This window comes from Scatophagus argus, chromosome 2, assembly GCF_020382885.2.
Source record: "Scatophagus argus isolate fScaArg1 chromosome 2, fScaArg1.pri, whole genome shotgun sequence".
NCBI lineage: Eukaryota > Metazoa > Chordata > Actinopteri > Scatophagidae > Scatophagus > Scatophagus argus.
The window spans coordinates 26,904,165-26,921,345 of NC_058494.1; the positions used below are offsets into that span (position 1 = coordinate 26,904,165).

A 17,181-nucleotide genomic window follows, 5' to 3' on the forward strand; every position below is an offset into this window, starting at 1 on the left:
CAGAGAGAAGTTTGTGGCTGGTTATTTCCACAGGTTGAACAGCAGGAGATAGAAAAGATTAGTAAGGACAAAGTTAGGGTGGCTTTGAAGAGCATGAAGAGTGGGAAGGTGGTTGGTCCTGATGACATACCTGTGCAGGTATGGAAATGTCTGGGAGAGATGGCAGTGGAGTTTTTAACTGGTTTGTTTAACAAGATCTGGAGAGTGACAGGATACCTGTGGAATGGAGGAAGAGTGTTTTGGAGCTGATTTTCAAGAACAAGGGAGAAGTGTGAGTTGTGGAAACTGCAGAGGTATCAAGCTGATGAAAAGAGGTGAAGAACTGTGTGCAGGCTGGATGGAATGGGTGGAGAAAGGAAGAATGAAAGGTTTACAGGACGGTGGTGAGACCAGCCATGCTGTACGGTTTAGTGGCTTTGAGGAAAAGACATGAGGCAGAGCTGAAGATGTGGAGCTTTTCTTTGGGCGAGACCAGGAGGGATGGGATCCTCAGGAATTGAGTACATCAGAGGGACAGCTCATGTGAGATGCTTCAGAGACACAGTTAGAGAAGCCAGGTTGAGATGGTCTGGACACGTTCAGAGGATGCTGAGGTTAGAGCTGCCAGTCAGGAGGTCTAGAGGAAGACCAAAGAGGAGGTTTATGGATGTAGTGAAGGAGGACATGAGGGAAGAGGGACTTCCTTCATGTCCTCCTGCAGAGGATAGGGTGAGACGGAAGCAGATGATTCGCTGTTGCGAGTCCTGAAAGGAAAAGAAGAAGACGAATTCTTCTTGTGTGTGAAGCTAAAATAAAACTTTTCTTCCAAATGCTTTTTTAAAAGCAGTGTAGTTGGACAAAAAAAATAGAAAAAGAGAAGCTGAAGGTCCACTCCTGACAATTTGAAAACCTGAAGGTAAAAGGTTAGGAGGTTTTGACTTTTCTCAGCTCTTCTTCAGTCTTACTTGCTTTCCCAGAAACAAGTCGCATCTCAAAAACGTTTGAGTCTAACCAGTATGAATCACTTTTCATCTCCTTCAAAGACTCAATCACATGATTAGAGCTGCAGCCAGTGATTGTTTTTAATTAATGAAGTATTTTTCTGATTAAACAGTTGTGTTGTCTATAAATTGTAACAGTTTCCCAGATCCCAAAGTGACTTCTTCAAGTTGCTTCTTTTACTGTCATGAATTAGCAGCAGATCCTGACATTTGACACATTTGAGAACCAGCAAATGTTTTTCCTTGAACAATGAGTTGAAAGATTATCAAAATAGTTGGCGGCTAATGAGAAAAACTCACTGGCATCCTGTTCTAAACTGTGAAAGCAGACTGACGCAGGAGGCATCGCAGCTTTAAAATGTGTCATTCAGGACGTTAGCCTCTCGTGTCGGAGACAAAAGTTTATCTGCCACCCTGTGGTCATTTTTAAACATAAAGTGTTAAGACTCCCAAAGCAGCCGCCTTCTTCTTCTTCTTCATCTCACCTTCCTCTTGTTCTTCTTCTTCTACTACTTCTGATGACCATCCTGATGTAGCAGCTTCCCCTGAACTGCAACCTCACAAGATGATCTGCTGATCCCGACTCAAAACAAAAGACTCACGTTTGGTTTGACTTCACAGCAGATATTCAAACGCTGAGAGCGTCGAGTTGAACACTTTGGTGGACACAGTTGGACGCACTTCTGCGTACTTCTTGTCCTTATTGTCAAATCGGATCCAGTTTCTGTCACCCACCTCCAACTGAGGTTCCCTCCTGAATGCTAAAGTATCACAGCAGTTTGTGAGTCCAGGACTCTGGACTCTCTCACATGTGAAGTCCCTTCTGTGGTCAGGTTTAGCCAATAATAGCACTTTGCTTAAAGGAACAGTTCACCCCCTAACTGTCCTTATGAACTCACCACCTCATGCTGACTGTCATGGAAAAGATCGCGGCCATGTTGACAACATTTAATCCTGAAGTTTAAAATCATTTTCACAAGCTGCTGTGATACTGCGTTGAAAACAAAACATTTAACCTCAAGTTTTCATTAATTACAGAATAGCTGAATTCAAAAATATTTTTGTCAGCTAATCAGGAGGAATCAGCTGCTGTTTGTGTGTGAAGTGAACTTTAAAAATGTCACTATTTGAAACAACCCCTTGGTTTTACATTTAAATGCATTCATCTTTGCAGACTGAACCAGTGGACTTTTTTGGAGCATTCAGTTAGAGTAAATTGTGGGCAGAGTGGGATGTTTATGATGCACTGAATCTCATCTAATTGCTGCTGATTTATTTGAAGCAGGATTTTAAAACTCGTAAAACTTGACTGGCAGGAAAAAGACAGCTTCAGTGTAAAAAAAAAAAACAAACTTGAAAAACTTGTGGCGTGTTTTCACAGCAGGATCATCAGGGGTCGGTTTGTAGGAAGAAGTGCAAGAGGTTATCAAAATGTGTTTATTTCCTCCTTTGTACAACTCGAAGATGTCACTTTGAACCTTGATATAATAAATAAGAAGTCATATAAAACTGCCAGAGAGGTTCTCGCACATCACCGCCCTCCGACCACAGAAACAACAGTCGTCATGACAGAGAAATTATCAAACATATCCTACATTTAGAGTGAAAGGCACAGAGGGGGCGTTTAAGTGGATAAACAACAAAGATACTCACAAACAAAATGTACGTCATCCAGCAGTATAATTTGGCGTATTGACACATTTACATAAACATACAGAAGAACTTTCAGACTTGTCTCGTCGTTGCTTGAATTGAAATGGGGCTGGCGGGTTTGTACATATTCAGTGAGTTCTTACTTCCTCTAATTTTACAGTACAAAGATGGCAACACTGAGGTTTTTAGCTAGAGGAGTTCCAGAAGGTGAGGTGTGCTGTTCGGTGTCCACCTTCATGTCAGTTTAGAACGACAAAGATGGCTTCAAGACAACAAAATTACTTCCCAAAATGAGAGGATCAAATTTTATAAAAACGTACAAACCAAGTGGACAAATGGACAAATTTTCCACTGAGTTTTCCTCCAGTCTCTCAGTTGTCCTCTCCAGTCCCTCCTCACATCTCACTGGGGCCCTTCATGCTGGAGTCCTTTGCAGACACCGGCGACGCCACCATGGGTAGGACGCACTGTGACGACTCACAGTAACTGTTCAGACCGGGGGGACCGGGAGGCCCGGGAACGCCGGGAGTACCGGAAACACCACGGGGGCCCCGCTCTCCATCACGACCATCTTTGCCGTAAGCTGGTCGGCCAGGTTCACCTGAAACAAGAAAAGTTTCATCAGACCACACGGCCACAAGGCAGTTTTTTAGACCTTATTCCAGAAAAGACGGTAATCCTACCAAGCTGCTATTGAAAATTAATATTCCATTATAATTCCTGTTTAGGTGCAGCTGTGCACGATTCACTTAACAAACACAACCTCGTTATCCAAAAAATCTGCTGATGTCCAAGACCTTGGACTGAACATTTCCTACCAAAGTAGGTGCGTTTCTTCTGACTGTAAATGGGCATGAGGTCGTGTGTTGCAAACTGAACTACAAACCCTAACTAATATTTAGGACTTGCTGCGTACATGTCCAAAGGACACTCCTCCTTTTCAATGTAAATATTTCAGCACCGTAACTCAGGTAAAGGTGCAAATCTAGAAGAATTCTGACTGATATACAAGCTGTAGATGTCTTATATTTTAGAGCAGTTTTAGTATATAATCATATATGCTTTTAACTATAGAGTGTTTAAAGCACTAAATGTTAAATATATGCTAAATTACAGATCATCTTGTGCCTCCAACATGAATGACCTTTTCTACGTTGACGATATCTGTGTTTTCTTTGTCTTAAAGTTGTACCAGATTCAGCCTTCCGGATGGTTATTTCCCCTCAGACAGTAAATGTTTCTATATGCCGTTCACCGACTAAAGATGCTTCAAAGTCAGAAATTGAGGACATTTGTTCTAAAACCAGATACCTTAGTCATGCTTGTCATTTACCTGGCAGGCCGGGTGCACCTGGTAATCCTTTGGGTCCTCTTTCTGTGGGTCCTCTGTCCCCTTTGTCACCCTGGTCACCTGCAGAGAGGAAACATAATTATCACTGAGAGCAGACACATATAATTGAAGTTCCCATATTTAGCTGAAAGTTCAAGCTCAGACTTCACATCTCATCCGTTTCTTCATTAACGTGAAGACGACTTTGATTGGTCCCCGAGGAGGAAGTGACTGTCACCGCGGCACATGGGTCAAATAAATCAAATAAAAGCCAAAGATTCAACCTGACGTCTTCAGACCCTGACCACGAGAACTTCTCTGATAGTTTTGACTACTAATCTATTTACAGAATGTACAGAAGTACAGAAGTTTGGTTTTCACAAGATCACAATTGCAATTTTACAGATGAACCAACATGACTAATTCCAACACCACAAATCTAAGTACAGATCTGACAGCAGTGCTCTCTTCCTCCCAGTTTTGAAACCCACACCCCTGACTGTGTGGAACTGAATGGGGTGACTTTTATCACCCACATCAGGATCTAAGGAAACCCTGAAGCCAAATAACTAAAGCTGACTTGAACCTCAGGAAAGCGATTGCTGTCCACTGTGACTGGATGAAACAGCACGTTGTCAGGGTCCGGATCGGAGGTATACTCTGGCTCCATGATCAATTTAATTTGTTCTAATGTGTGACTTGGTGGGGTATTTAATAAATTATTGTTCCCCTACGATTATAGTAAGGTCCAAAAATCAGCATGTCTGGTGGTGTCTCTGCTGTGATTGACAGGCCATCAGTCATAAGTAAATGAAAAGTAAATTCTCATTTCTTCATTCTTGGCCTTCATTTCCCAGATGTTGGGGTTCAGCTCAAGAACCGTATAGTCGCATATTCATATGATCATAGACCTGCTAATCTGAATCTCACCTTTGGGTCCTTTGCGACCCATTAGCCCAGGTGGACCCTTCAGTCCGGGAAGACCTCGAGATCCGGTGTGTCCAGGGAAACCGTTCTCTCCGGCGGGGCCTGGAGGTCCAGGTGGGCCGGGAGGACCAGGTAGCCCAGCGATGCCTGACTCAGGCCTCCTAAGGCTGGCGGCTAGCTGGGCCAGCTGCTCTGTGACACAGGAGGACATGTTTGGCGTTTATATTTAGATGGTACTTCAATCCATGAGCGTCTGCAGCTTTTATCAGGGACATCTCTGTGTAGTTTGGGTGACCCTTTAAGAAGGATGAGCATCAGTTACTGGACCTGCAGAAGATGACAAACACTTACCTTGCATTACTCTCATGCAGACTTGTTTGATGTGCGTATCGGTGGGTGATTTTCCCTGAATAAACAGATTGTAGATAGCGATGAGCCTTTTGTTCAAACAGCAGCATTGCAGACAAACATCACATGCAGGCAGTCCCCTGAGGTGTGATGCAAAACCACTCCCAAAACATTCTGTCATTTCTGTTGAATGATGGCGAAACTATTCTGTTGAGTGATCATTTTACCAGAACTTGAAAATCAGGTCCTGGTTCAACTGTCCTCCAGCACAATAAGCAGCTCTGACTCAGCAGAAAGCAGTCACAGAAAAGTTTGGGTTTAAAACACATCTCACCGCTGGTCCCTGTGCCCCCGGCAGGCCTGGTACCCCCATGTTGCCCTGCATGCCGCGGGGTCCCGGTTGGCCTGCCTTGCCCTCTTTCCCCGGCTGACCTCGACCGCCCTCAGGTCCTTTATTTCCCGTCTCTCCTGGTGGGCCTGTCTGCAATCAACAGGAGCAGATGGACACCAACATTCAAGAAGGTTAGATACCAGCAAATAAGACAACTCAAGAACATGGTTCCACTTTGTGTTTTTTAACTGAAGAAAGTGACCAAATCCAGGCATGACATTTATTAAGAAGCTTTTCATGACATATTCAAAATGTCCCGCAGCTGCCTCACAGTTCAAATGTACAAGCTGTAGAGAAGTAGCTGCCTGTGAAACCCCACGACATAAAAATAACACAGCAATTATGTCAGAAAACAAACATGGACTTTATGTAAATCACTCAGTCAAGTGCAGTGTTGTAATGTGGTTATGATGCTTTGTTTAGAGGAACATACCGAGCCTTTCTCTCCTGGTTCTCCTTGGTCACCCTGTCAGGGAAAAGATTTGTTCATAAATGTTTGACTGCAGAAAGCTGCATCCAAAAGCTGAAAGCAAAATATACGTTTAGACGTGTTTTTCATCCCATAGTACCAAACTTTCGGCATACCTCAATCATTTGACAGGATTTCACGCAGGTTTTAGTCAAACTGATTATTCTACTACTTTGAAGTCTGCATGAAAGTGAAAAGCAGGTGTTTCATTAGTCGATCACTCACCATGTCTCCGTGCTCTCCAGGTGTTCCTTCAGCACCTGCAGGTCCCTATAATAAAAGGTGCATGACAGATTTTTGGCCCTTTTGTGTGCTACAACTCAACGCTGTAATCTGTTTTAATAGCAGGTGCAATAATACAACTGATGAAACATACCTGCTCTCCCTTTGCCCCATCAAGACCAACGGCACCCTGAAAAGAAGAAATATGATGATTGAACAAATAAATCTTCTTAGGAATCTTTTTTCTTCACCTTTGTCCTCTGCCTCATTCCGTCTGACTGAACTTTTACTTTTCAGAAATAAGACTTCTAGCTTACTAGACGATTTTGTGCTCCTCACACTGAGCTTGACAAAAGATGATATTTTGTCAGTTTTCATTCTTCATTCTTTAAGACAAGAGTGTTAAAGAGGCAATGTGTTTTCAAGTTTTAATGTACAGTATGTTAACTCCAGTGTGACGTCATTCCACGCTCCTATTTCCAGCTTCCAACGTGAATGTTGCCCCAATGTTGCTAAAGGTATTAGTGAGCTAATGCAACCAAAATTTTCCAATGTATGAGTACTAATAACGGTCATGTTCATTTTTTATGTTCACTATGATATCGTTAGATGTTGTTTGAACATCTGAATGAAACATGAGACCGTTGGATACAGATAGCGATGACAATGATACGCCAAGCTCCTCTTGGGATCGTGGCTTTCTTTTGTCAGATACTTTCAAAAGCTTGCTACTGTTGCTGGTTTCTCCAGTATTATCGACGCCAACTTTAAACTTGCAATAACTGATTGTTTGTGACCACAGTGGAAATAAGATATGACATATCATAAGTTGATTTGAAGATCTTGTTAGCAAACAGATGCTTATTATATCCAGCAGTTTCGAAGTAACATTAGCACTGTTGAAGTCGTGTTTTTTGGTTTCTACTCTGTGAAACGTCTGGCTCTTTAGCTGCTAAATGCTAAATAGTATATACCTGTATGACTCTTTTGATATTCACATCAACACATTCTCATCACAGCTTCGCTCAAATACAACTTTAGACATTTCTGATCAGCCAAAATAACATTATATCAGTATGGGGCTTATCATGTGTCACTTTGTGTCTCTTACTCTGTCGCCTTTCTGGCCACGATAACCAGCAGGACCAGGAAGTCCAGGAAGGCCTGGATCCCCTTTGCTTCCCTGTCAAACACACACAAAAATAAACTGTTAAATACACAGACTCAAAACACAAGACTGACTGTGTGGAAACACCCCACCCCCCCATCCCCCCTCCAGGCATTAACCTGACCGCATCCACAGAAAAATAAAAAAAACATTTTGGTGAGGCTGGCAGATCCTGAAGACCCCATCCACCCACCCACTGTCCCTCACATGTTTCTGGGTGTGTGCAGGCACTGATTGTGGTGTACAGTGGGGCGATGGGTTTCAGGCATTCCTGGGGAACAGAGAGCTCTTTCACGGCTTCTCAGCTTCTTTTCCTGCCCTGAATCCCCCCTGAGCTGTAGAAAAACCCCTTGGGCGTTCAGATTTCTGTAACAAGGGCCCATTCATGCACGCTCACCAGCAGATTAGAGACTTAACTGCAGGGACTCAAGTTCATAAAGACTTGCACTATTTAATAAAAACATGGCACTAGACATCTGTTCCCAGATACAAGGTTTATCTTGGTGAATGATCCTTGTGTTGAATAATACATTCAGGATAGGAGACAGTATTTATGAACAGTGATCGCTCGCTTTGTATTTCAGGGCCTTGATGTCTCCGTTTGATAGAGTCAGTGTTTACAGCAGCACAGACTGAGCTGGGCAGAAAGGCCAAGCTGCTACTCAGAAACATTTTTCACTGTTTCTCGAGCCATCTATGCTCTCATTTCCATCTGTATCCTTTCCTATAACATTAGTACCATAATCCTGTTGTTTTCCCTGCAGGTTAGTTCGACCAAAAGAGGAACATTTTTAACCTTGTTAAAACCTTTTTAATTAATTACACCTTCATAGTAATAATAATAATATCTTTTATATAGTTATGGTCCAGGTCTAACAGTCTTCATTTACTATCATAAATGACTAAAACAATTAATCAATTATATAGAAAAAAAGGTTGCCATATTTTGTTTTTGTTTGTTTGTTTTTGGATCGACTGATTGATTAACTATCTTGCAGCTGTAGTTCTTTCTTGATGCCTTTTTGTTTCAATGTAACATTACCCACAATTTACCATAAAGGTATGTGACTTCTAACTAATGTTTGGAGTACCACAGGGTTCACTACTCTGCCCACTCCCTTTCTTTTCTGTGGCAGTTATTGTTTTGCAGTTATTATTCTCTCTTTATTAAGTTTAAGCTCCAGGAAAGATTACCCCAAATAAAATAGCAGGATTGAACACTGTTGGAAAAATTTAGAATAATCTAAGCACACACCTCAGCCAAATGTACAGTAAAGGTCTAGTCGTTTTTAAACGTTTTAATCCGGAAATGAGACATATTTATTATTGGGGATGGGAAGGAGATGTTTAGTAAATGTTCAGATTATTATACTTTGGTGTATTCTCTGACACTGTGTCAGTCATTGGTGTGTCATGGTGTGGTGTCAAAGTGTTGGGTGAGGTTTTGTTGTTAAACTCCCTCTCTCGGGTCTTACTCTGGCTCCTGGTGATCCTGGAGGCCCGTCATGCCCTCTCTCGCCTCGTTCACCCTAAAAGAGAGAAAGGAAAAGGTGGAATTTGGTTAGAAAACAGAAAGAGTCACAAATCAAACTTAAATCCAGAGCTGCACATGAGTTTTAGTCAATAGCCAGAAAAACATTCTGGGGTAATGAGTATTGGAGAGCAGCATCTGCGTTAGAGCTCGAAGTGAAATGTGGATGCACGTGACTCACTGGTCCTCCTCTGGGTCCAGCAGGTCCAACCTCTCCCTGCTCGCCACGCTCGCCCTGGAAACAAAAAACACATCAGTACAAATAATTGCCAGGGGCATAAGTTTTTGTCTTGCAGTTCAACTGAGACGTGGTTGATTGTGCCATGATGGATTGAGGAAATTCCCTTAAAAAAAAAAAAAAATCCAAAGACTAAACACCAAATTTGTGCTTTTACATACTTGCCAAGAAGCTTTATAATGAAGTAACTTTATAATGGATGTCTTTGAACTCACTTGTTTCCCTGAAGACCCCATCAGTCCGACAACACCTGGATCACCTGTGACTCCCTGGTGACAGAAAAGCGGTTTATTTTACTGAGGAACAGTGTAGGTTTCTGGTATGAAAGTGTTTCTCAGTGTTGTACAAGCTGTTCATACCTTTGCACCGCTGACTCCTTTTTGGCCGTATGTGCCTGGTAAACCCTGCATGAAACAAACAGTAGCAACATCTGATCTCGAAAAGGCAAGTCTCGCACTGTTAATGAAGACTCAGCAGTCACACTTACAGGAAGTCCTTGTGGGCCGGCGTCACCTGGAGCCCCACTTTTCCCTGGAAGACCCTGAAATCAGCAGAAACAAGCTGTCAGGAGAATTTATTAAAGGACACAAGACCAATTTAATCTACAAATTCAGACTTCTATTTAAAATTACACAAAAAAAATGCACTACTGTAAAATATTTTTAAAAAATTGTTACCTTGGATCCTGGCAGCCCAGGTATCCCCTCACGGCCATCTGGACCAGGGAGACCCTGTTGAGAAAAAAGATGAGAGCTTCAAATACTTAAAATAGATAAGACAGTTGAACTGTTGGATAGGAAGGGGATTGATTGATTGACTGATTGATTGACTGATTGATAAGATGAAGCAGTGCTCACAGATTCTCCTTTTGGTCCTGGTACTCCTCTGATTCCAAGAGGACCTCGATCCCCCTGAGGAACAAAGAAGAAAGTAGATTTAATTCCATGATGTCTCTTCTTTATTTTAAAACATGAGTACAGAAAACGACGTAATCTTCCTCATTAAACTACTTGCGTTTACAGGGTTAATGTTGTTGTTCTTGATCCAATTTAAGATCTTACCAGCACTCCTGGTGGCCCGACCTCACCTATAACTCCTCTTTGGCCTGGATCACCCTAAAAATGTCACAGGTTGTCATCAGTATTTTGTCTAAATAACAATAAGGGAGTCGATAGACGTGATACAAAAATGAGTACTCACTGGGCTGCCCTGGATTCCACGAGGACCTACATCACCAGGTTTTCCACGCGGTCCCTGTTCAAAAAGATGGGAAATGTCAGTTTTTTACATTCCTTTTTTAAATTAAAGACTAAAATTATGTCTGCGTATTTAAATGCAGACAGTTGACTGGTAAAAAATAAAAACGGAAGAGGTAGATGTTGCCTACGTCCCTGAAATTAGACGCAGACTATTGACATGTATAACGATGTCTTCACTTTCTCTCACTGTACAACAATGAAGCCAAAATGTCCCGGTTAGGAGTTCTGCCATCTTGGTGTTATTTGGAGCAAGAGTCTGTGCAGTAGTGATCAGGAGGTGGAGCCACAGTATCAAGTTCCCGCCCATACACCCATCTGACCCAATCAGGAGCAGCCCTCAGCTGTCAATCATGAAGTCCCTGCCCCTTTTTAGCATCAAATAACTAATTAAATACAAACTCAACAGAAAAAATGAACACTTGAACAGACGTCAGCGTGTTAAGAACTACCTAAAATGAGTTTCTAGTTTGGCCCATGTCCCATCTGTTAACATGAAGGGGTGGGAGTTTATGAGCTGTACTGCAGCCAACCACCAGGGGGTGATCAACATGTTTTGGCTTCACTTTTAGATAGTATTGTCCAACGTTTATATTGTGTTATGAATCCACAAAAGACCTCTTACCCTGTCACCTGTGGAGCCCATTATTCCTGGGAGGCCTCTTGATCCCCCTGGGCCCTAGAATTACTCAGCGGATAGAGAAGAAGAGACAGAAATGTCCCATGTTAATATGTTTGACTGTGAGGAGTCTCAGTGGCTCAGTAAGGAGACAGCATTCATAGAACAGAACAGTGAAATATTTTACTGGTAGGCCTTGAGCTCCAACTTCACCCTGCGGTCCCTGATCACCCTCCTCTCCCTGAAACAGAACACAAGCCAGTGAAGTCAAGCCGTGATATGCATCTGTCAGTTTTCATCAGCATTGTTCAGATTTGTAAAACACAACCTAACCCATAAGAAACTGTCATCAATTAAACCATTTTTAGCTAATAAGCAACATACTGTGTTTGTACACATGTCAGAGTCTCTGCAGCAAATGAATACATTTCAGTACATCTCTGTCAGTCAGGAAAACTGTTATCGGACACAGGAAGAGACCATAGGGGACGCTACCTTGTGTCCTTGTCTCCCAGGCTCACCAGATTCACCTTTAACCCCTTTGTGGCCCTGTAGGAAGGAACAACGAGTTAAATTTATCCATAAAATTCATTTAGCCAAACAGCCGGTCAGCAGATTTAGTCAGTGTTGCAGAGTGAAAATAACATCAGCATCAGAGAAATTTCACTTACTTTCATACCAGATAGCCCGGGATGTCCAGTCAGGCCAGATGGGCAGGCGTTAGGACACTGAAAAACACAGCAGCCTATTTGAGGTCATGGAAGAGCCCTGCCCCTAGGGGGCGCCACAGACAGTATGCCCGCTGACACAGTTAGCAATGGCAGTGAAAGTTTGTTGTCTTGCCTTGTTCAGAAATGTTTTTATGTGCACCGTCTTTTTGTTTGGTTCCCAGAACATGAAACTCGTTTCTGGGGTAGTTATACTGCACTTCTTCTGCTCAGCGCATTCTTCAACTTGAATTTCCCTCGGGATCAATAAAGTATCTATCTATCTATCTATCTATCTATCTATCTATCTATCTATCTGTCTATCTATCTATCTATCTATCTATCTATCTATCTATCTATCTGTCTATCTATCTGTCAATCTATCTATCTGTCTATCTGTCTATCTATCTATCTGTCTATCTATCTATCTGTCTTCAGCTGTCATTGCTTGTGACCGACCGTCGCTTTAGAGAATGCGCTACAGATTGTTTAAATAGGGCCTATAAACTGATGGCAGAAGGAAGTATTTTTTGAATGGTTGTAATGAATCTTCTTTGGGATCAAACGATCAAACTTACCAGGTCCTGGCCTTGATACACGCCTGGAGGACCCTGAAAAAAACAAACACGACGTGGTTGAATTTAAGTAAACTTAATCATCTTTTTCGGCACAGACTTTTTTGTTATCGCACATGAAATACGTGCACCTAAAACTCTAGAAGTCGACACCACATTAATGCGTCTTGATGCAGCAGGCCCACGGTGTCGCACACTTCATGATTCACTTTATTTATTGTTAAACAACGCAGGACTGTACAACAAAATGACAGTTTTGGTCCCTTTAAGCTCACAAAATCAACATTACACGAACAGATGATTAAATGACAAGTCACAGAATTAAACCCGTCTCCTCTGACAGTGAGGAAGAGCAGTGGAGCCCGAAGCCGTGTCCCTTACCCGAGGTCCGACAGCACCCGTAGGACCCACTTGACCTCTCTTTCCTCTCACTCCCTGTGGGAGACAAAGGTCAGCTCTTATGAATATACTTCCTTATTCTTATTCTCTTCTCTTTTACGTTCTCACACGTTTATCAACAGATTGATTGCTTAATGTAATAATCACGTTTACTTGACAGGCTTGTACTTACGGGTGGTCCAGCTTTGCCCATTTCACCTGGTAGGCCGTCTGTCCCTGGAATTCCCTGTTGACCAACACCAAATCCCTTAATATATTGAGAAAAATCTGACACTAAGATGAATGCATATTTCGTTCAGATATGTTGCATGTGTTTTGGGGTGAACCGTCCCCTTAAGTGTCCTTGTCTTGATACTGGTGCTGCTGACTGACAATTTATATTCTCATTTCTCCTGTAGGAAACGATGTGTAAATCCTTTTTTGTTTTTTGCAGGATTCCTTCTTTGGTTGTGGTAATAATATCATCACTTCCTGTAAACCTGCCACTGAGTTTCTCTTACCCGTGCCAAGCTGAGCTGATTTACCACTAACAGTGCGGTGTATAAAGTGTGACACTGGAGGTACTCACATCGAGCCCGTCAGGTCCGACACCCTGTGAGGGAGAAGTCAGGGATTGACTGATTGAACTCATATTTACAAAAGTCACTGATGAGGTCAAACGTTAAGTTTAGCAGATTATCACATTCTGTTTTATATGTTTGTTTTACCCAGAGTCCCAACAATAAGCACACTTCAGTATATAGTGTTAATGATGTGGCCTAACACATGAGCAGCAAAGGTTTACAGAACTCTCACACAGTTTTATCCTCCGTCTACACGTTGTGTTAAAACATAAATGTAAAAGTTATATTCAGGTGGATCTTTGTACTTACAGGCTCTCCGGGAGGCCCACGTGGTCCAGGATCTCCCTGAAAACAGACAAGAACAGAAAGTCAGAAACCAGGGAGAACAATCTTTAGCTGCTCAGAGGTCGGATCAGCAGTTCTGCAGAATGAGAATTAGCGCTGACATTTCAACAGAAAGTCAATAAAAATACAATAATAAGAAACTCACTTTTGGCCCCTTTAGGCCCACTGAGCCTGGATCTCCAGGAGGTCCAACAGGTCCCTACAAAGACAAAGACAAAATCCCTTAAGAAACCGCAAATGATGAAAACGGAGGACACGACACAGTCGACGCTGAACTTTTGAACCCATTTGGCCTTAATTATATACACTAAAGTAATCTCTGGTAGCTTCAGTCTTATGTGTTTAATTTTTTGTGTTGGGGTTTGGAGCAGGAAGTAAACTTCACATGGAGGTTCTGGACTGGGACCTGGATTGGGACTTAAAGACGTAAAGGTTCGGGTCTCAGTTTTTACCCCCATGCAGAAATTGAATGCACCCAAGGTCTTGTCAGTGGCTCTTAGGCGATTATCCAGCTGTGTGAAGATTAACTTGGCTGCTGCTCCAAGTGAAGGAGTTTCAGGATCTCAGACCTGAGCTGGAGAACATCTCAGGATGGGATGGATGGATGGGTTGTTTCTCTTCCACATGTTTTTGGCACATACAACATATCTGACCTCGCTTCTCACTGTGTTCCCAGTGACATTGGAGACTCATATCAGGAGGAGGTGTGGCCCTAATTCTCCTCTTTAGCTCCTCCCCTTCTCCTTAGATATCCCTCAAAACACTCTCGAAGGCAACCAAACACACCTCAAACCAGACTACCCCCAAAGCACAACCTGGTTTTCTAACTGCACTTCACTCTGGGGGTACAGAAACTGTCCACCTCCTCTTTGAGCTGTCAGAGTATGTTTGGTGGACTCTGTTTCAGTCCTCATGAATCTGCCGCTCTGTCGCCGACCCCACAGCAGACACACTGAGTCCATTCTGCGCCGACTTTCCCAGCGTACGTTTCCGTGCAGCCGATCCCCGTGCACACAAAAAGACTCCTGTTTCTCTCAGGAGTCCACTCGAGACGCTCCCTTTAATAGCCACATTGATTTATTCAAGGAACTTTTTTTTCTTTGCTCGGTGGAAGCCAAGACAAACTGCTCACATTAGCATTAGATCTGCACAGCTCAGATCTTACACACATTCAATACATCCTCTTGTTAGAGGGTTTCATCTGCTGGACTGAAGGAGCCGCTGGATTCAAAGTTCAACAGAATCTTTTACTTATTTTTTTGTTTGTTTTAAAGACAAGCCCTTTAGATCAGCTGTAAAACGTGTCTGGTGAATGAGCACCACGTCCTGAAAACCCAGGCTGTGCCCACCGTTAGACTCATCATCATGTCAACGTGCTGATTCACTTACATCTGCGCCTGGAAGGCCTGCAGCTCCAGGAAGTCCGTCTCTGCCCTTCTCGCCATCAGGGCCCTGGAAGCAGAAGTTCAGCTCACATTAGTGAAGGTCCTTGTTCGCTTGCATCAATCCCACAGTCAGCAGCCATTCATTTAAACCAGTAATTAAAAGTCCACTCACTGGTCCTCCGTTCACGGTGGAGTCTTCTCCTCTGTCGCCCTGAAGGTACATGGAGAACGTGTTCAGAAGATGTTAAGTGGAACTTCAGCTTGTTGCACAGAGCGTTAACCACCACTGGGGTCTTGTCTTGTATATTACACAATTTAACACACCAAGGAGATTTTGGAGCCTGGTCGCAGTGAATTTGGACAGTTTAGATTTTGACCACTTTAAGGCAGAATATGTTTTAACTCATGACTGTGGTCTTGTTGTTTCATATGCAGAAGTTAAGAAAAACAGCCTGTCCTTTTTCTCTGTGCAAACACAAAACATATTTGAGTTTGTTTTGGCAAAATTCAAGAAGTCATGGATTTATTTTCAGCCCACAGTGCAGCGTTCAATCTTTTAGTTGTAGAACGTAAAAAAATGACAAAGCAGAGCAGTTTTGACCATTAGGTACGTTAATCTGTGTGGAAGATGGTGGAACATCACCTTTTTTATTTCCAAAGGAATTATTCAAGCAGCAGCTGCTTTTTCTCCTGCTTGTGTGAAAACAATGAAAACCTGCTTCACTGAGCTGATTAATCCATAAATCAGCTGATCCACGGCTTTGACCCACATCTTACAACTGAGAAGAAACGAAACCACGACTCACATCAATGCCGTCCACTCCGGGCACGCCAGCTACTCCAGGCGGGCCCACGGGGCCTCTGGGTCCGACCGGGCCCCTCTGTAAAACAAACACAAATCTCCACTTTTACTGTTTTTTCTCGCTGAATTTCACTTCTAAAAGTCATCCAGCGCTGCTGCCGGTTGTGGTGTGAAGGGCGGCTCACACAGAGTCTCATTGTTCGGGTGATGTGAGGGGAAAGGTCACGAAACTGAACCTGGTTTCCCCTTATAGTCCAATTAAACCGCCTAAGTAACAGCATGTGTTCGGGTTACTGCTGCTGTCTGGACTTGGTGCCAGGTGTGCACACTGGACTGAATACTTTAAATTCACCCAATTTCAACATTCACGTGCCGCAGATTGATATTCTGAATAGCTTATACAATTATACACACTGTGACCTAAAATCCAATACTAAAACTGTAAATTGAAAAGATAATTAAAGTGCATTAAGGTAAAAGTATCTCACAATAGCACCAAACACAGGTTTCATAGGAAGCATATGTGGAAAATACATACTAAATGTACAATAAAAAAATAAAGTTGATTCCTCACTGAGCAACACAAATAATCTAAAAATACCCGAAGAAATATTAAATATGATACCATAAAATATTACATTTAATGTATTTACGTTCAGTAATCATACAGACAACTCACATTCTCTATATATTGTAATGTCATTAAACACTATAGAGTGCACTAAGCTCCATGTGAATGCCTACAGGAATATTACAGGAATATGCTGGTGTTTCCTGTCCAGGAGGTGAAGGAGAGAAAATAAAGAGCGCCGATGTCTCACCTGAGCAGAGCAAATCAGCACGATTTGCAGTAAAATCACCAGCAAAGGCTCTCGACAGATCCCAGAGAGAGCCATGGTCTTCCCAGGGCCAAGGAAGACGCCAAAAGTCCCTTTTTCCCAGATTAGATGGGGCTCACACACGGTCCACCTGTCAGTCTCCCCCCTGACTGAAACCCCACCGCCTGCTCGAAGGGGAGGATGTTAGAAAGTCCTGATTATTCATGAGATGCTGAGGCTCTGCAGGAGGAGGAGGAAGGCTTCTGTGCACAGACTGGGTGGGGTGAATGCACCTTTATTTTGAAATGAAGTTTGGTGCCTGCAAGTCCACCGCATTAAACATAACAGAAAACTATTTGATATTATCCTTTACTTGGCTTTAGGATGGACATCTTTGTTTTTGTAAAACATAATTTTGTCCTTTAAATGCTTAAAAAGTGTTAAAAGAGAAAACC

At 42.6% G+C, this 17,181-nt stretch overlaps 1 protein-coding gene across 1 annotated transcript; it reads right to left on the bottom strand.

The window, feature by feature from the left end:
* Positions 1 to 2,403: 2,403 nt before the first annotated feature.
* Positions 2,404 to 16,879, bottom strand: col9a1a (collagen, type IX, alpha 1a). Its single transcript, XM_046374861.1, has 32 exons — positions 16,730 to 16,879; positions 15,913 to 15,987; positions 15,279 to 15,317; positions 15,111 to 15,173; positions 13,867 to 13,920; positions 13,686 to 13,721; positions 13,382 to 13,405; positions 12,986 to 13,039; positions 12,796 to 12,849; positions 12,418 to 12,450; positions 11,804 to 11,860; positions 11,628 to 11,681; positions 11,320 to 11,373; positions 11,139 to 11,192; positions 10,458 to 10,511; positions 10,319 to 10,372; positions 10,115 to 10,168; positions 9,935 to 9,988; positions 9,745 to 9,798; positions 9,617 to 9,661; positions 9,473 to 9,526; positions 9,201 to 9,254; positions 8,964 to 9,017; positions 7,432 to 7,503; positions 6,475 to 6,510; positions 6,324 to 6,368; positions 6,063 to 6,095; positions 5,573 to 5,719; positions 5,242 to 5,296; positions 4,894 to 5,082; positions 3,967 to 4,044; positions 2,404 to 3,234 (listed from the first exon to the last, which is right to left on the bottom strand). Exons 1-32 carry the CDS (start codon positions 16,802 to 16,804, stop codon positions 3,029 to 3,031), a joined length of 2,064 nt encoding a protein of 687 aa, XP_046230817.1. The 5' UTR covers positions 16,805 to 16,879; the 3' UTR covers positions 2,404 to 3,028.
* Positions 16,880 to 17,181: the final 302 nt, after the last annotated feature.

Excerpts from the sequence above, each read along its gene's own strand:
- col9a1a (XM_046374861.1), bottom strand. The coding sequence starts at position 16,804 with ATGGCTCTCTCTGGGATCTGTCGAGAGCCTTTGCTGGTGATTTTACTG. Across the intron at positions 13,921-15,110 it reads CAGGCCTTCCAGGCGCAGAT|GGACCTGTTGGACCTCCTGG; the intron begins GTAAGTGAATCA and ends TTGTCTTTGTAG. Across the intron at positions 11,374-11,627 it reads CTGGGAGACAAGGACACAAG|GGAGAGGAGGGTGATCAGGG; the intron begins GTAGCGTCCCCT and ends GTTCTGTTTCAG.